Consider the following 19,959-nt stretch of genomic DNA (forward strand, 5'->3'; position numbering starts at 1 on the left):
TGGTCCCTATCTTCAAAAAAGGGAGGAGGGATGACCCGGGGAATTATAGACCAATCAGTCTGACATCCATCCCTGGAAAAATCGTGGGGAAAATTGTCAAGGGATCCATCAACACCGGACTAACTGAAGGCAAGCATCTGAATGCCACCCAACATGGCTTTGTGACTGGCCGGTCTTGCCTAACTAAGCTCATCTCCTTCTGTGACCAGGTAGGTACAAAGGAGAACTTTACTGGTTACAAGGAGTAGGTTTGGAATAGGGTACAGGGTAAAGCAATATCAGAGAAATACCTTAGAGCAAACAGTGGCCTGGTAGCCTTTAATCACGCATCGGAGTTATTGAAAGCTATATATCTATTTAGATCTCAGCTTGCTCACAAGTATCATCCAGAGGCAATAAGGTTCTCCTTTGTACCTAGTATGGGAGACTTATTGGGAGCAGGTCTAGAATATGCCTTGGGGTCCTGTTGGTTTGGCTGACGAAGGTAGACCATTAATTGTGCTTCAGACTGAGGGAAGCACTGCAAGTTCTTGCAGTGGGTCAGGTACCCTCAAGGACTCACAGGTCCCAGATCAGTCCAGACTCTGGGTGGTGGCATTATCGCCAGGCTTGTGGGTGGGCTCCAGGAAGGGGGTCAGTCTGATGTGAGGTGCCCCCAGGGAGGTACTCGGAGCCTGGAAGGTGGTTGGGTGCAGCGAGGTGGGTCAACTCAGGAGCACCCCCTACTAGCCCACCACAAGGGCATTTTGGGGGAACTAGGTCAAAGGTTTTCTTGAAATCCAGATATATGACATCCACGTCATCTCCCTTGTCCAGGGCTCGAGTTATCCACCCCACTGCGCCCAACCACCTTCCAGGTTCCAAGCGCCTCCCTGGGGACACCTCACATCGGACTGACCCACCTGCAAGCCTGGGGACTACTCCTCTCCTCCTGGGAAGTCCTTTACTTATATAGCCCTTATGACCTCATTTATCTGATCCTATGAAGGCCAGTGACTGTTGGGTGCCAGCCAACTGATTTGAAATGCATCACTGGTTGCTGGGTAAACTGCCAAACTCTGGTGTGCATCCATCAATGCATCTGAAGCAAAACCAGGGATGTCATCTTCCCGCTTTACTTGGCCCTGGTGGGACCGCAGCTGGAGTACAGTTTTGGGTCCTCCACTTCAGGAAGGATGTGGAAAAGATTGAGAGAGCCCAGAGGAGAGCCTGGAGGGCAAGCTGTACGAGGAGAGGCTGAGGGACTTGGGACTCTTCAGTCTGGAAAAGAGAAGGCTCAGAGGGGACTTGGTGGCAGCACACAATTATATAAGGGGTACACCAGGACCTGGGACAACAGCTGTTTACCAGAGCTCCCCAAGGGAAAACAAAGTCTAACAGCCAGAAACTCCAGAAAGGCTGATTTAGACTAGACATAAGAAAACAGTTTACGGTGTGTGTCCAGGGTCTGGAACAGACTTCCCTCCCTCCAGGTTTTGCAAGCACCTACTCTGGACTCTTTCAAAAAGCGTGTGGATGTTTTTCTTGCTGGGGTCACTTGATCTTAGCTGACTTCCTGCCTATGGAGGATGGGGGGATGGATTCAATGATATCACAAAGTCCCTTCCATCCCCTAATATCTATGAAATCTATGATTTCAAGAAAGCAAACTAAAAAAAAATCAGATGTCTAATATGGGTCATAAAAGGCAACAACCAAAAACATGCAACAGAAACAAGAGGTTCCTTAACGAATTCAGGATGCAGTCTAGTAGCAGGTGATCTGGAGTAGGCTGAAGTCTATAGTGCCTTCTTTACATCAGTCTTCCCAAAAAATGTCAGCTAACACGAGAAGTGCAGTTGGCAGCATGAAGAGTGGAGGAGATAATCAGCCTAGGCTGGGGAAGAACACGTAAGAGATTACTTTGAGAAACTGTTAGTATTCAAACCAGCAGACCTGAATGAGACGCAGCCTAGAGTACTAAAGGAATTGGCAGATATAATTGCAGAGCCATTAGATATTATCTTTGAGAACTCTTGGAAAGAGGGTGAGGTTCTGGGTGATTGGAAAAAAAATAATTAAAAAAAATTAAAAAAAAAAAAAGCCTCTAGTCACTGAGCAGGGGCAGTGGGGGCTCCGGGGCCTCCTGGCAGAGCGCCCCGGGCAGCACAGGGCAGAGGGGGGCAGTAGGGCCCAGGCTGGGGTGCTAGGGCTGTCATCTGGCCCCGCACTGTGCCCAGTGACTTAGATGGCAGCTGCACTGCCGGTGAATGCCAGGTTTTTTTTTTGGTTTTTTTTTTTTAAATTGTGGGGATGCTAGGGTGGGGGCAGTGATCAGGGGGCCTCAGGGGGTGGCGGGATGGGGCCGGGCAGGGCAGTGATGGGGGATTGGAGGGGAAGGCAGAGGGTGGGGCTGGGTGTGGCAGCCATCAGAAGGGCTCGGGGTGGGATAGGATGGGGGGGTTGGGGGGCAGGCAGGGATGGGGCCAGGCAAGGCAGGGATCAGGGGACTTGGGGAGCAGGCGGGGGACGGGGCTGGGTGGGGCAAGGAGCGGGGGGCAGGTGGGGGATGGAGCCGGGCGGGGAAGCCATCAGTGGGGCTGGGGTGAGTGGGGCTGGGCAGGGCAGGGATCTGGGGGCTGGCTGCGGGAGCAGGTGGGGCCAGCAGGGGGTCACCCCATGGCCCCCTCCCCCTTCTCGAGCCCTTACTTACCTGCTGTGGGGCCCGGGTCCAGCTCCCTGTTGCTGGCCTGCACAGGCAGTCAGTGTGCTTCAGCACCAGGGCAAGGGCAAGCCACAGAGGTGCTCTGGCAGCCAGAGTGTGTGTGTGGAGGACCCAGCCTCCAGTTGCCTCAAGGCACGGTCCCCACTTTTTTTCACTTTGTTTTCTCTTTACCCCTGGATATCCTGGTGCCTAATTTTGCACCCGGGCTGCAAACATGCAGCACGGAGAACCTTTTCCCATTACTGCACGTGTGGGTTCATCTGGACACGCCCATAATGCCTTAAAGTGCAGCAAGAAAAATTTAGGCTGGATATTAGTTAGAAAGCTGCTCTTCCTATCAGGGTAGTTAAATACTGGAATAGATTACCTAGGAAGTTGTGGAAAACATTCTTGGAGGTTTTTTAAGAACACGATACACAGACACTTCACTGGCATAGTTTAAATAAGGATAATCATGACCTGAGCTGGGCTTTGGACTAAGTGACTTTCTGAGGTCCCTTCCAGCCCTATTGTTTTATGATTTAGTGGATTTAATCCATGGTATCATGATTTAAAGGGATTTGGACTTTACAAAGAGTGAAGGCTTTCCTAAAACAGGTTATAGCAATACCCATATAGTGTCCCTTCCTCTCCGTAGCCAGTTTCGTGAAGGCAGAATTTGGCCTGAACTCATTAGTGCTTCTTTTATGATTGATTGGAATTAAAACCAAGCTCAAGTTGTGAGACAATGGTTAGTTTTGTGGTTTGGGGAAGAAAGGATCACTTGAGACCCAGCATACATTGGATGAAGAGGATGACTTCTAATAGAATTTTAATGGCCTGAAAACACCCCTTAAAATGAAAATGCTCTATTAGAACAGAACTGCAACATTGCCAATGCAAAATCCGTCCCTGCAGTACAATGTTAAGTGTTTTGTCCACTCTGATTTTCAGTATTCCAAGCCATTGTCTAGTAATTAGTTGTGTATTTCTCTTGAGTGGTGTAATAAATGTGTCGTTGGAAACAATGTTTGAAATGGCCTAGTACTCAAGATCTAAAATAAGACCAAATGTCTTATCTGGCCAACTGGTACGTTGAAAAATATCCCAGTGATAGAAGTGGCATTTCTGTTGGTGATAGATGCAGTCAGCCTGGTAATAAATTAAGGCCACGATTCCATTACTGCTACTCAAATGCACTAAGTGAAAAATGGGGCAGCTGCAGCTTGCTTAGACAGATATGTGTAAAAATATTTTACATTTGTAGTCATATTTATGGATCTTGCTAACAGGCTTTCTTATTGATATGTGTCTGTATCTAGTTTTATATGTCTGTACACACAGATGTAAGTGTTAGTGTGCTTGTAATATGTATGTGCAAGAGAATCCGTAGGATATGATATGCAGGAAACCCTTGCTATTTGCAGGTTTGGCATTCGCGGTTCCAAATATTCGCGAATGCTAAACCCACATCTTAAATGCACTTACAGGAGCTCAGGAGCTCTGTGCTTGCCACTGCTGGGTTCCTGCTGTTGCCAGCTCAGCCATGTCCTCCCCCCCCGGATTGCCAGGAGCACTACGTTCATGATGTTCGGGAATGCAGTTTCATAGTTTCATAGTTTCATAGTAGCTAGAGTCGGAAGGGACCTAGGTAGATCATCTAGTCCGACCCCCTGCCTTAGCAGGAAAGAGCACCGGGGTCAGATGACCCCGGCAAGGTGCTCATCTAACTTCCTTTTAAAAATCCCCAGGCTAGGAGCCTGCACCACTTCCCCTGGAAGCTGGTTCCAGGCCCTAGCCGCCCTGACTGTGAAGTAGCGCCTCCTAATATCTAATCTAAACTTACCCTCCGCCAGTTTGTGACCGTTATTCCTGGTCACTCCTGGCAGCGCACGGGGGAACAGGGACTCCCCCAATACCTGCTGATCCCCCCTGACCAGTTTGTAGCAGGCCACAAGGTCCCCCCTTAACCTTCTCTTGTGGAGGCTAAACAGGTTCAGGTCCCGTAGCCTCCCCTCATAAGGCCTGCCCTGCTGACCCCTGATCATACGAGTGGCCCTCCTCTGAACTCTTTCCATATTGTCCACGTCCCTGTTGAAGTGTGGCGCCCAGAACTGGATGCAGTACTCCAGCTGCGGCCTGACCAGTGCCGCATAGAGGGGGAGGATCACCTCCCTGGACCTGCTCGAGATGCATCTGTGGATGCATGACAGGGTACGGTTGGCCTTCTTGACTGCCTCCCCACACTGCCGGCCCATGTTCATCGTGGAGTCAATGACGACTCCAAGATCCTTTTCCGTCTCCGTGCTGGCAAGAGGGGAGTTCCCCAACCTGTAAGTGTGGTGCCGGTTCTTCCTCCCCATGTGCAACACCTTGCACTTATCAGTGTTAAACCCCATCCTATTCTCATCCGCCCACCGTTGCAACCTGTCAAGGTCAGCTTGTAGCCTATTGCACCCTTCTAGTGCACCCACATCCCCCCACATCTTAGTGTCATCAGCAAACTTGAACAGGGTGCTTTCTACCCCGTAATCCAAGTCACTGATGAAGATGTTGAACAGTGCGGGCCCGAGGACCGAGCCCTGCGGAACCCCACTGCCTACATCCTTCCAGGTCGAGAAGAACCCATCCACTACCACCCTCTGGGTGCGGCCATCCAACCAGTTGGCGACCCATTTGACCGTGTGGGCATCGACACCACAGTCTCCCAGCTTTTTGATGAGGACAGGGTGAGAGACAGTGTCGAAAGCCTTCCGGAAGTCCAAAAAGACTACATCCACAGCAACCCCTGCGTCTAATGATTTGGTGACCTGATCGTAAAAGGCCACCAGCTTGGTCTGACAAGACCTGCCACTGATGAACCCATGTTGGTTGCCCCTGAGCATGCATTCCCCCGCAAGGCCCTCCTGGATGTGTGCCAGGATAATTTTTTCAAAGAGCTTACCGGGGATTGAGGTAAGACTAACTGGCCTGTAATTTCCCGGGTCCTCTTTTTTTCCCTTTTTGAAGATAGGGACCACAATGGCCCACTTCCAGTCCTCCGGCACCTCACCAGAGCACCACGAGTGCTCATAGAGCCGCGCCAGGGGTTCCGCTATGACCTCGGCCAGTTCCTGTAGAACCCTAGGGTGAAGATCGTCCGGACCAGCGGACTTGAACACGTCCAGCCTCTCCAGAAGTACCGTAACTAACTCCTCGCTAACCCCTGGCCCAGGCGTGTCTCTCTCGGGGCCCGAGGGGGGCCCAGCAGGGAGGTGGCTGAACTGGTCCCTACTTAGGAAGACAGAGGCAAAGAAATCGTTAAATATGTTAGCTTTGTCATCTGGCGTGATGACTAAGTTGCCCATCGTGTCCTGCAGGGGCCCCACATTACCTGGGACCCTCTTTTTACCCCCTATGTATTTGAAGAAGGACTTCTTATTGTCCTTAATCCGGGAAGCTAGTCCTATCTCCAACTCTGCCTTGGCCCTCCTGACTGCCCCCCTACATCCTCGGGCGACTGTAACATAGTCCTTCTTGGTGATGACCCCATCCCTCCATTGGGTATATGCCTCCCTTTTAGCAAGGAGACATTCCCGGATGCTCTTAGTGAGCCATGGGGGTTTATGTGCCCTCCTGCTCCCTTTGACCCTTGTTGGGATTACCTCCCTTTGGGCATGGAGGATCGTCTCCTTAAGGAGCAACCACTCACCTTCGACATTTGATTCCCTTCCCCTCTGGGTCCTCAGCGCTTCCCCAACGATCCTCCTTAGCTTGTTGAAGTCAGCCCCCCTAAAGTCTAGGGCTGTTGCCTTGCTGCAGCCCTTTGCCACCTTACGCTGGATGGTGAATTCCAGCAAGCGATGATCACTGTCTCCCTGGTGGCCCATCACCCGCAGCCCCCTCACCAGGTCATCACCCGTGGCCAGCACCAGGTCCAACAAGGCGTCTCCCCTGGTGGGACTGTGCACCTCCTGGGTTAGATGGAGGTCCTGCACTCTGGCTAAGAACCGACGTGAGCGATCAGACTTGGCTGACTGCTCCTCCCAGCAGATGTCTGGGAAGTTCAGGTCCCCCATGATGACCACATCCTTAGCCCTCACTGCCTCTGTAAGCTGACCTAAGAATTCCTGGTCGAGCTCTTCTCCCTGGTTGGGAGGTCTATAGTAGACTCCCACCGTTAAGTCTCTCTCCCCTGGACTGCCTTTTACTCTAACCCAGAGCATCTCAGAGTGCCCCCCCTCTACCCCCTTGCTAATTAACGAGGAAGTATATTCCTCCTTGATGTAGAGTGCTACTCCTCCACCTTTCCTTCCTATCCTGTCCTTCCTGTATAGCCTATAGCCCTTGACACTCACCGCCCAGTCATGCGATGAGTCCCACCACGTTTCTGTGATCCCTACTATGTCAGGGCTGGTGACAGCTAGGAGGAGGGCGAGTTCCTCCTGCTTCTTCCCCATACTTCGAGCATTCGTGTAGAGGCATTTGAGGCCTCCAACGGTTGTGCCCACTGACCCCCTAGTCTCAGCAATGCCCCGTCCCCCATCGCTTACCTGTTTCTCCCTTTTGACCATTGGTCTGGGCTCGCTGGCTGTTGCTGGGCAGTGTTGTATTCGCAGATTTCACCATTCTCAGGGAACTCAAAAACGTATCCCCTGTGAACGGTGAGGATTGCCTGTAGTCAACACTAACTATTTCTTTCTTTCTTTCTTTCTTTCTTTAATATAATCACAGAATCCTTGGCCACATGCTGGTCTGAGCTCATTTAAGTCTTGAATATTTATTTGTGGCAAAACACATTAAAATGTATTGCTGGAATCCAGTGTTAAAATTCACCAAAAAAAAGAGAAAATGTTCAGGCTGGAATATCTCTGGCTGTCTGTACAATGTCCAAGACTTGGAGAGTGCACATGCAAAGTTCCTCGTATGCTGTCCATCTTATGTTGGGGTGCACACAATGGGTACATAGATTTTCAGTGCAGGTGCTATTGTCAAAACCTAAAGATAGGAGAGAGCAGAACTGTAACCTTGGCCTCTTCCAGATCTTGCTGAGAGAGAAGAATATGCATCTTTGCAAATGAAACGGTAAATATATTTCTTTTCCCTGAAGTCTTGGAATGCAAGAGTGAGCATGTGATTTTTGCCTGGTTAGAGGCTATAACAGTAAGACAGTGGAGCCCCAAACTTACAGTGCCAACCTTTTCTCCAACACATGCAGATAAGATTTTAATTTTTTTTAATTAACTTGGTTTTCATTGACCTCTCTATAGTCTTATGTCTGTCTATATTTATATTTGTTTCCTATGTTTCTTGTAAACTACTGTTATACTTGTAGATTAAGAACAGACATTGCATTTGTCCCTAGACAAGTTGTGCCTGTGTTTGTCCTGGAACAAAACTGTCTTGAGATTAGCATGTATACACATCCCTCTTCTAATCAGGGTTTAGTGAGTGGCTGAATATACTGCTTCCTTGCTGCCATTCACTCAGTGATACAATCCCAGGGCAACCATTCAAATGCAGTTCGAAATGTCCTAAGATAAACTATTAGCGCTTCTTATCCCATACCTTTTTATGAATTTATTCTGGGACAATAGACCTAGACTTTGCATGATTGCACCTGGGGTCAAATGGTTTAGCCTGGGACAAAAGTGACAAATGTCTGTAGCCATACGTATATACGACCAGACTTTTAGTACTTTTTATAAACTGTGTATTGGGAATGGCTTTGTTTCCAACTGGAGAATAGGCATATAATACAGTCTGTCTGAGAGGAAAGCCATTGTTATGGTTAGGAATCTGTCTTTGGCTTAAGAGATCTGGACAGATTGTCCACCTCTGCCATGGAGTTTCTCTGTGACTTTGGGAAGGTCATTAAATCTCTCATTGCCTCTGTTCCTTTTTTCTAAAATGAGGCTAATAATGACTCTCCCTCATCTACTCTTTGGTTAGCTATTTTGATTTTAAAGTTTCTGGAGCAGAAACTCTCTGTAACTGTGTGTTTGTACTGTGCCTGGCATAACGAGACAAACGCCTCAGTTGAATCCTTTAAGTCCTAAAAGTAATGTAAGTATAGAAACATTTCTTGAAATTTTTCCTTCAAAATGTGTATTGGCAGAACACTGCTTTTTGTGGAGAAAAATCACACAGTGCCTTATTATTGTGGAACTGTTGTTATTTTCACAGGTATAGTTTGACCAAAAACTGAATGATTTGGGGGAGATATATATTCAATTTTAGCATGTTCACTGAAAAGTAGAAATTTTCAGTGGGGGAAAAAATCAAGGCCAGTTCTCTAAATATTATTAAATTATGTACATAAATAATTTGCCTAGGAACAGGGACCTACCAAATTCACGGAGGCTGCCTCTGGATTTCACAGTCCCGGTACAATGTCAGAAGCCATTTTCATGGCAGTATGCGGGAAACCTCCTCCACCCCTGGAAGTCCCACCTCTCCCTGGAAATTGGCAGGTGGCCAATGGTGGGGGTGGGGCTCTGCCACAAAAATCAACCCTCCCCCTTGTCCCCCCATGCTTCAGGACTCCAGGGCTTCCCACCTCTGTTTACAGTTCTTCCCGTGCCCTCCCCCATTTTCCTACTTTTTCACAATCCTCACACTTTTTTCGCAGGGACCAGGCTTTTTCATGGGGAACCTACCAAATTTGCGTTTTTTGCAAAAATCGCAAAATTGTGGATTTGATAGGTCCTTACCTATGAATAGTAGTGCTCTGCATATTTAAATGCATGAAATAAATCCAGGAAGGGTTAATTCTGTAAAAATAATAAAGTTGCAGTGTATCAACATCGTTTCCTATCTGTTGGTAACAGCAAAGGAGTTTGTTTCAGATGATTTCATAGATTTCATAGACATTAGGGCTGGAAGGGACCTCGGGAGATCATCGAGTCCAGCCCCCTGCCCAAAGGGCAGGAAGTCAGCTGGGGTCATAGGATCCCAGCAAGATAAGCATCCAATTTACTCTTGAAGGTGTTCAATGTAGGTGCTTGAACCACCTCCACTGGCAGACTGTTCCAGACCTTGGGGGCTCGGACAGTAAAGAAATTCTTCCTTATGTCCAGCCTGAAATGGTCTTGCAGGAGTTTGTGACCGTTCGACCTCGTCATCCCTTGGGGCGCTCTGGTGAACAGATGTTCCCCCAGATCCTGGTGGTCACCCCTGATAAACTTATAGGTGGCCATCAGATCACCCCTGAGCCTGCGCTTTTCCAGGCTAAAGAGTCCCATGGCTCTCAGCCTGTCATCGTAAGATCTGTTTTCCTGACCTCTGATCATGCGCGTGGCTCTCCTCTGGACTCTCTCAAGCTTCTCCACATCCTTTTTGAATTGTGGAGCCCAAAACTGGACGCAGTACTCCAGCTGCGGCCTCATCAAGGCCGAGTACAAGGGGAGAATGACGTCCCGGGATTTGCTCGAGAAGCATCTATGGATGCACGCCAGCATTTTGGTCGCTTTACTAGCCGCAGCATCGCATTGCAGGCTCATGTTCATCTTGTGGTCAATGATGACCCCCAAGTCTCTTTCTTCTGTAGTGCTAACCAACGTAGCACTGCCGAGCCTATAAGGGTACTGCAGGTTTTTCCTCCCAAGGTGGAGAACCTTGCATTTATCGGTGTTAAACACCATGAGGTTCTCGTCTGCCCATTTGCTGAGCTTGTCCAGGTCAGCCTGGATCACCCGCCTATCTTCTGGCGTGGATGCTTTGCCCCAAAGTTTGGTGTCATCGGCGAACTTGGCCAGTCCACTCCTGACTCCAATGTCCACATCATTAATGAAGATGTTGAACAGTATGGGTCCCAGGACAGAGCCTTGAGGGACCCCACTGGTCACAGGGCACCACGATGAGTGACTGCCATCAATCACAACCCTCTGGGTCCGACCACGAAGCCAATTTCCCAGCCAGCGTATCGTGGTGGAGCCAAGGCCACAACTGGCCAGTTTGGCCAGGAGGTGGTCATGGGATACCAGATCAAAAATGATTCTCTAATCATTCTGAAACTTCATAAAGAGTCTTTCCCCTCTCTCCATCTTCGTCTAATCTATTATAGTTGTAACCTAGATTTTCTTCAGGAGATGAACGTTCATACTTTCTTTAGCTTCAGAAACTTTCAGGTAAGTTACAAGACTAATCAAAATGTTGAACACTGCCATTTTGTACCTTCTTGGTACCCACTGTAGTTTACATTTTATAGTTCTTAACTGGCAAATGTGTCACCTGAATTACTTTTCACTTTGGTTTTATGGGGCACTGAAGGAGGTACTTACAACAGTGCTTCCAAATTTACAGGGCATGGAAACAAGACCAAGTGAGGTCTGGATTTTAAAACATTTGGCAATTTTAAGAAAATGTATTTTAACAACCACAAAATATTCTATTACAAACATCCTGATTAAACAACTATGCATACAAATTGACCTGCATTGGCCTGGTCCAGATTGATACCAAGTTAGCTAAGCAAGTGTTTTTAATTTGAAGCTGATGAAGGTTGCAAACATCCATGTAGCTTAATTTGGAGTAGAGACCTGTATCTCAGGGGAAAGCAGAAGCATTATAGAGGCATAAGTACAAATATTTCAAGGTATGAGAGTGTCACTATGGAGAGAACTGCTCATGAACTAAGGTTCTGGACCATAATGTCTTCTGCATAATTGATGAAAAGAAGACATTTGTGCTCTCCCATTTTGGCCATTTTGGAGCTGCTTTTTAATTAAATTGGTGTTCATTCTTATTAACATTAATGTTAAAAAATATTTCTATCCCATAAAAAGCAATTAACTTTAGTTGTGCTGCACTGGTGGTAATTGGCTGCAGTGCCCTCAATACAACCATGGAACCCTTGTATTCATTAAGCATTCTGAGGTTTCTGAACAAGAAACTTGGTGGTATATAAGAGAACAGCATCTCATAGTAATGTGGACTGCTCTGGCTTTAAGGATATGTTTTTAGAGTATTTTTTGGTTACAGAAATGCTGACCTTCTAGAGTATTCACCAGAGCATGCACTAGCTTGCTGATATTTCCTGTGAAGTATTTTACAACAAGAGAGAACAGGAATGGGAGCTAAAAGTCTTGTTTTTTATGCCACCTCTAAAATGTACTATATAACATTTGGCACATTGCTCATTTCATGGCCTTTGAAGTGCCAAATAAGCAAGTGTGCCATGTGCCCTACCTACATACCATCAGGTATGTCATATACCATCCCTACCTACATACATAGTGGGAATAATAATCCACATCTGCAAATCCCAGAGATTTCTCTGCAACCTAGTTTTCTTTTAAACCCAGGATTCCGGAACAGTCATGCATAAGCGAAAGCTATAGCTTTCAGCCTACAGCATTTTGGGTAAGACGGAAGTTTGAAACATGCGTTTTTAGTGCAGGCTCCAGTCTGTTTTGGCCTAATCTCCACTAAAGCCCAGAAACCCTCGGCTGTAGTCCTGCAATCCTACTGAAATCTTATTCAGTAGGATTTTTGACATCCTTGTTTTTGGTAGTAGGAAGCTGGATGCATTGACCCCAAAGGCTTTTTCCTTATCCTATGTTCATATGTTTTTAAAATAACTAGAACTGTAGTATATAATGGAGAAAAGAATCTGCCCTGAGGTTTTTATAGCATCTTATTCTGTCTTTGAAATTCATTTCCCCCTCTGTCATATACAGGTACAAATTAATAGGAAAAAAATAGGATTAACAGATCAAGTAGTCCAACCCCTGCATGAATCCTCATCAACAATTACATAAACTGTGCAATGACCCCGTCCTTTAGTTATGAGTTTCACATTTGACTTTCAAGTTATTAGACTACTATCCATGTCATTCTCAAGTAAGATGGCATGATGTAATCTGCAGTGAAGACAGTAAATGCTAATGACTAGGAAATGTAACATAATAAAAGACATGCCTTCAGCACCTTCCAAACTATTTATCAAGGGACATTTCCTGATTCCAAAGTAAGTTGCTAGTGATGGAAAATGATTTGAAAGGAAATCAGGTCATTTTGAAGATAATACTGTATATCACTAACGTTTAACATTGACAGGAACAAAAAGTACAGGAAAACTAAATTGTGTGGAAGTATCTGGGATTTGGGAACCAGATGCACATTATTATTCCTACTGTATAGGTACGGATGATATGACACACACACGTATTTTTCCAGAGATCTTGGACATATGGCACTCTCACTGATTTTGGCATGTTGAAGGTCATGAAATAAATAACATGCTAAATCATAGAAATTTAGGGTTGGAAGGGAACTCAGAAGATCATGTAATCCATCCCTTGCTCAAAGCAGGACCATCCCCAACTAGATCATCCCTGCCAAAGCTTTGTCTAGCTGGGTCTTAAAAACCTCCAAGGATGGAGCTTCTGTCACCTCTCTGAGTAACCTGTGCCAGTGTTTTATTAACCTCTTAATGAAAACATTCTTCCCAATATCTATCCTAAACTTCCCTCGCTGCAACTTGAGACGGTTGCTCCTTGTCCTGTCATCTGGCACCACGGAGAACTGTCTTGCTCCATTCTCTTTCGAACCCCCCTTCAGGCAGTTGAAGGCTGCTGTTAAATCTCCTCTCAGTGTCCTCTTCTCTAGATTAAATAAGTTCAGTTCCTTTGGCCTCTCCTCAGAAGTCATGTGCCGCAGCCCCCGAACCATTTTTGTTGCCCTCTGCTGGGCTCTCTCCAATTTGTCCACATCCTTTCCATAGTGGGGGGCTGAAAACTGAACACAGTCCTCCAGACGTGGCCTCACCAGTGCTGAATAGAGGGGAAGAATCACTTCCCTTGACCTACTGGCAGCACACCTACCAATGCAATCCAGTATGCCATTAGCCTTCTTGGCAGCAAGGGCACACTGCTGCCTCATGTTCAGCTTATTGTCCACTGTAACCTCCTGATCCTTTTCTGCCAAACAGCTCCCCAGCCAGTCAGCCCTCAGCCTGTACTGGTGCGTGGGATTGTTGTGTCCTAAGTGCAGGACTTTGCAATTGTCCTTGTTGAACATCATGAGATTTCTTTTAGCTCAATCCCCCAATTTGTCTCTTTCTGAATCTTAGCCCTACCCTCCAGTGCCTCTACTACTCCCCACAGCTTGGTGTCATCTGCAAACTTGCTGAGGGTGCACTCCATGCCATCTTCCAGGTCACTGGTGAAGACATTGAACAAAACAGGCCCCAGGACCGACCCCTGGTATACTCAACTTGATACCAGCTGCCAAATAGACGTTGAGCCATTGATTACTACTCTCTGGGCCCAATGTTGTGGGAGACTGTATCAAAAGCCTTGCTAAAATCAAGGTACACCATATCCATTGGTCTCCCTGCATCCACAGAGCCAGTCACCTTGTCGTAGAAAGTAATCATGTTGTCAGGCATGACTTGCCCCTGATGAATCTATGCTGACTGTTCCTGATCACCTCTTTCTCCTCCAAGTGCTTAGAAGTGGATTCCTTGAGGATCTGCTCCATGATTTTTCTAGGCACTGAGGGGAGGCTGACTGGACTGTAATTCCCTAGATCCTTCTTTTTCCCTTTCTTAAATATGGGCACTGGGTATGCCCTTTTCCAATCATCTGGGGCCTCTTCTGATTGCCATGAGTTTTCAATTGTGATAGCCAGTTGCTCTGCAGTCACATCAGCCAATTCTCTCAGCACCCTTGGGTGCATCCTGTCTGACCCCATGGACTTGTATATGTCATATAGTGCATCTGTCTTGGAAGTAGCATAAAAAACAATACTTCTGGCTCCTATTCCTGTACTCCCTCTTGTTGTAAAATCTTTTACAAGATATATCAACAATCTGTTATGTGCTTCTAAACTTAGGATAAAAGTTAAGGGAAAGGCCAGCTCCTACCGCTGAGTTATCATCCTGTTGAAGGGAAGCCATATAGCATGGTAGTTGCAAGGCTGTGGTACATCATGGGAGACGTATTATTGCCAGGAAGCCTGGCCCATTGAGAACAATGGAGATATGAGCTCCCAAAAGCCTACTCTCCCCTTGGGTCTTGTGTCAGCATTTCAGAAGCCGAACAGCTGAATTTTAGAAGTCGAAAAGCCGCATTTCAGAAGCTGAATTGATCACTTTAGGAGCTTTATTTTTTTTTTACGACCAAAATTTGGAAATTCATTTAAAAAACAGATGCTTTTCATCATCATTGTCATAATCCTCACTTTAGTCATCATCATAGCTTCTGCAAAATCCCAGTTTTCCATCAGGGGAAAAAAAGTTTTGACAGAGAAGTTTCAACTACGAGCCTAGGTTCTTATTTCCAGGGGAGCACAGTGAGTGCTGCCCCTTTTCCCAGATGCTACTCCTGGAATAGGTGAGGTGACCTGGGGTGGTAGAAGAGACTGTTCAGAGGTAAAATCTAACCAAAAATGAAATATATATCACCATGTTATATGTATTAGCAAATAATTAAGTGCTACTTTGTATGAATGAATGTAAGTTCTTGGAACATCAGTAGAGAAAATGCAAGACCTCTGTGTATTAGTGAAAGAGGTGTCTGATATTCCAAGTTAGCTGAAGTGTGCAAGATTTTCCCAGGGGGTATACCCCTGAGGAGTTTCATCCATACAGGAGCTCTGCTAAGTAGATTACTCAGTGGAATATAAATAAAATGGAGAGATGGGAAGAGGCAAAAGACACTTTTTTTGATCAAACCCGTGCTCCTTCTGTGGCTTGTTCAGCTGATAGCATTTGAGAAAGGAACCTCTTTAACATGCCTTCTGGAAAATTACACTGTGTTGCTGTAACTTCATTGTGCACAGAGTGTAGCGTTCCACTTAGGAGTGACAGATAGGCAGATATGGATCCAAGTATATTATTTGCTTAAGGATTCTTTTTGGGTACCCATTGCCATAGTACGTGGATGCAAGTCACTCACCCTCCTCCCTCACCACACACACCTCCCCTTGTTCAGAAGCTTAACCAGAATTATATATTGGACCATGTTCTGAAACTCAACAAACTCAGGTTCTACAAGACACCCAGGGAGCTTGCTTTATAGTCGTGTATTTTCCACTGAAAATGTTTTCCCTTCAGTTGTCTATCATGCACAGCTCAGGACATTTGGCAAAAATATACCCCAGCCTCAGCCTCTGCTACGCATAAGGTATGTAGGTCCCCTATTTATGAGGGGCTCTAAAGATTAGTACTGATGACTTTAATTGCATTGGGACACATGGAAAGCCCATGCAAAGCCCCGGAGAGATGAGGTAAGTTCTCTGAATCTACCGGAGAATCCAGAAAACAGGCAAAGGTAAAAAAATGAGCTTAAAACTGGAAGTGGGGTTTTTTTTTTTGTAAACTATCCTTCTAGTCAGCTTCACCTCTTATTTTTTTCAGTACTGGGCTTCAGGCATGCTGTTCTCATCCAGGCTCCTTTGTGAGCTAGGTACATGGTAAGAAAGGAATAAGTGCCAATAGGATTTGAGGTAAAAGAGCTAACAGTGACTGCTGCGTGAACAGCACTGAAGCTTAAAAGCTTCCCTCTCACCCATTCATAGGGTAAAATGTCACAATGCAACCTCTAGTTAAGCCCCAAGGGGCACCTGTACACACCACAGGTTTGAATCCTCATTAAATTAAAAATAAGATTATAAAATTTAAACTTGTTTATTTTGGAGTGTCACATCTGTGTTTATACACACTAGGTTTTTCAGTGAATTAAGCCAGGTCCCTGGCCAGTGCTGCAAGAGAGTGGGACTGTCCAGCACTGCCCCCCTGGCCCAGGGTCTCCCACCCACCCTGTGCCCTGCCATGCAGCTTTGGAAGCAGGGAGCTGGCAAACCACACAAGAAAAAAGAAAGCAGAAGCAATTCAAAGGGGTGAACTAAAAAAAAGTTGCAGCACCATGTGATGGACAAAGAAGCGCATTACACACCCTTGAGTACCTTTGTGTTTGCGCGCAGTGAATCCATGGACATGACACTTTAAGTCTCAGAGAGTCAAACTAAACTATAGCTGAGGAGTTTTAGCCTACTGCACAAGAAAGACTTTTAAAGCATTGGTAAATCCCTCTCGTGCAAATAGACATGCAGTTGCAGCGCATGGAAGGGCAAAAACTGTGGTGTGTACATGAGCCCAAGAAGGATCATGCAAAGAATGAGACTTCACAGGAAGGAATGAAGACATTGAGTAACAAACCCCCGCTACCTACCAGAGCTTTCCAGCTTGTCAGAAACATGTTCAGTACATCTTGGCTAGCCAGATTACAGGTTGATGATAGATCTAATTGAATCAGCTTAGATGCTTGACCTTTAAAACTGAACCCTTGACAAGAAGTTTTTCTCTTGAATTTACTACAGTGTCATCAAAGAGTTGCAATTTAACAAAGAATTAATCCAGGTATCATGTTAATGATTCAGTGTTTCAGGGCTGTTTCAAAATTAGAACATCTTATCCAAGCCGATGTATCAGTATTACCCAAAACTAGATTGTGGTAGTATCCATTTCTTGGAAAAAGATGTTTAAATAAGTGAGGAAACTGGGAAAGACAGCCTTGTGTTCAAGATGCAGATTGGGATCAGGAGAGTCTGATTTTCTGTCACTGGAAGCAAATCACTTCATTTTTCTGTTCCAGTTGCCTTGTCTATATAGTAGGGATTGTAATAGGGTGTTTTTTTCCTACAGAGGGGTATTGTGAGAGTTGATTAATTAATGTTTGCAAATTGCATTGGGATCCTTGAATAGAAGGTGCTTAACTGTAGGTGTTAGGGGTTGCTGTATGGTCAAACAGGTAAGGCAGAGTCCCAGGATACATGAGTCTGGGGTTCTTTTCCCAGCTCTGTTACTGAGTGGCATTGTTTCCACTCTCATCTCTTGTCTATTTATAATGTTAATCTTCCAAGCAGGGGCTGTCTCCTATTTAGTCTCTCCAGTAGCGGGGAGAGGGTAGTTATCTCAGTGGAAGTCTTGTGGACACTCCTAGAATACATACAATAACCAATGTGTTGAAGAAAAGGAATATTATAAATCTAGACGAGAGAAGAGCAATTTTCAAGTGTTGTCAGCAGTTGCCAGGGTACCAGTGTGAAGAGGTTTTTTTTCTTAATGCTCTGGGTTTTTCATCTCAGTTAAAACCAGGCTGTGGAAGAGAATTCACCGAGGACATCCCATGCTTACTCCTGGCCTGAACTTTTCCAGTGTGGAGCCACAACTTTAGATCTGTTTCTTTTCCCTTTGACAGAAAGATTTCGGGATTTGCTGCTTCCACATTGGAGTCAGGAGACAGAGATTCTGCCAATCTTTCATCAAAGGCATTACCCCAAGTAAGTAAAAATGCTTCCTCAGGAGAGCAAATCTTTATACATTTGTAGTCAGGGAGGGAAGCACTGATAGCACAAGCAGATGCCTTCAGTGTAAACTCTTTAAGGCAGAGCTGTCAGGGAGCCTCCCTTGGAATAATCCCTGTGCTCTTCACAGCAGTGTCAGGAAGAAGCAGACATGCCTTGCAACGGCACCCAGCTGTCACTGAGAAGTCAGTGGCAGAGAGCAGATGATAAGCTGCACGGATCAGTGTCTGGTGGAGCCTCATTTCACTTGACACTGTGTGTCGACATAGGCAGATGTTTTGTCAGGCTAATCCCTGCTCTTGTCTTGTGGGATCCCATCATTTATGCTGACAGATTCATTTGGATTTTAACAAGCTACCCTCCGGAAACATGTGAGCGCTAAAAACAGTTTTACTGCCCTCGTTAGGGATGTGTGGGCAGGCAAACTAAAGGCACAGCCCTGTGCATTAGGAACAGGCAGTACCACGTCCCTTATGTTATGGTTCCTGCAGTCCTTGGAGGGATGTGGGGGAGTGGAGCACTTTCCTCAGTGAGAGAGCTGCTTTGTTTCCGTGCTCAAATCATGGAAAGGTTTTAATGTGCTTTTACACTGCCCCCCAACAAAAGCCCATATGGTGTTGTTTTGTTGAACATCTTACACAACACCTCTTCCCACAAAGACAATCAATAGCCAAATTAAATAATAAAAAAAATTGGGTTTTTTTGCTGATTAAAACAAATAACAGAGGGAACACTGAAGTGATGTTCAAGGGAACGGAGGCCCTGTCAGGCCAGCGAGGCTGAAAGCTGCAGGGCGGTTGTTCCAGGTGGCAGGTGTTGCAGAAGAGAAAGTTCTCTTGCTAACTCTTGCCAGATTGTGAGGAAAAGGAGAGGTGAAAAGCATTAGGTGAAAAGAGGGAGCGGGGTGGAGACGAGAGGTTTGTGATCACTGCTGGAGCATGTCTAGGAATGGGGATGAAAAGAAACGGTATTTTTTTAACTAAATCATGAAATGGACAAGGAGTTGATAAAGCTGTAAGAATATAACCCTAAGGATACTGTAAATGAGGAAGAGTTATTTTTCAGAACGGGCCATGATTGGGTTGGTTGGCTAACTAAAAATGGACGTGGTTGGTCTGAAATACTGGTCCCCGGGGAATCCAGTGAGAATTCCCCCACTCCTCCCCTGATATTTATCTTGGGTATTTGTATTATCTGTTGTCACACAAATCCCTGAGCATTTCCCATGTAAAATGCGTGGGCAAGCATGAAGTGCCTAGTGACCTTTACAGAGTCTCTGATCCTGCTCCCTTTCCGTAGGCTTGACTTCTACTTGGGTTGAGATTTTTGCCTTATTTATCATATTTCATTAACAGTTTTGAAAATCCTGACTGTAATCATCTTCCTGCCTGGCTCTTTTGGATTAACCCTTAAATGCTCTTGAGCCCACTGTAGCTGGTTGCCCTATGTAGCATTGATAGCACTGATGGCAGCTTCAGGTTAACTGGATTCCAGTAATGTTGTGCGAGAAATTATGTGCTAATAAGGAAAAGATGAAACAGGGCTGTATCTTTTTTTTTATATCATAATGTGTGTAACCCTTTGGCCAGACACTGGTCAACAAGGCCGGGTTCAAATTTTGGGGTACCCAATAAGCTTTTACTGTGTCTCAAGCCCTCACTGAATTTGGCTGGAGGGGCCGGCATAAACAATTCCCCCTCCTCACAAGCAGTATAAACACCAAGGACAGATGTATTACAGAAAACAGAGGCAAGGAAAACAAAAGAAAAAAAATGCAATTTAAAATACTATTAACCCCAAAGTACAGTCTCTAGTTTGCACCCCTTTTGGGGAGACTCCAGCCACACCAAGGCAGTCTGAGATGTGGGGGCTCACTAGGGTGGCCATTGAGGTACCTCAATAATAGAGAACAGTTGCATTTAATGTAACTGGCCCAACCACCATAAAGGTCCTGAGGCTTGAGGGGTATGGCGAGCTCCTGCAGG

General features: G+C 45.9%; 1 protein-coding gene across 4 annotated transcripts in view; it reads left to right on the forward strand.

The window, feature by feature from the left end:
* The window catches only part of NOX4 (NADPH oxidase 4), a 195,478-nt gene that overhangs the window by 100,305 nt on the left and 75,214 nt on the right, over nucleotides 1–19,959 (forward strand). For all 4 annotated transcript variants that reach the window (XM_090030601.1, XM_090030598.1, XM_090030599.1 and 1 more), the window contains one exon: nucleotides 17,869–17,950. In XM_090030601.1, coding sequence (XP_089886727.1) covers nucleotides 17,869–17,950 — 82 coding nt within the window. The remainder of the gene's footprint in view (nucleotides 1–17,868; nucleotides 17,951–19,959) is intronic.

The sequence above is a fragment of the Crocodylus siamensis genome, chromosome 1 (assembly GCF_052110815.1).
Source record: "Crocodylus siamensis isolate JL-2025a chromosome 1, ASM5211081v1, whole genome shotgun sequence".
Classification (NCBI taxonomy): Eukaryota; Metazoa; Chordata; order Crocodylia; family Crocodylidae; genus Crocodylus; species Crocodylus siamensis.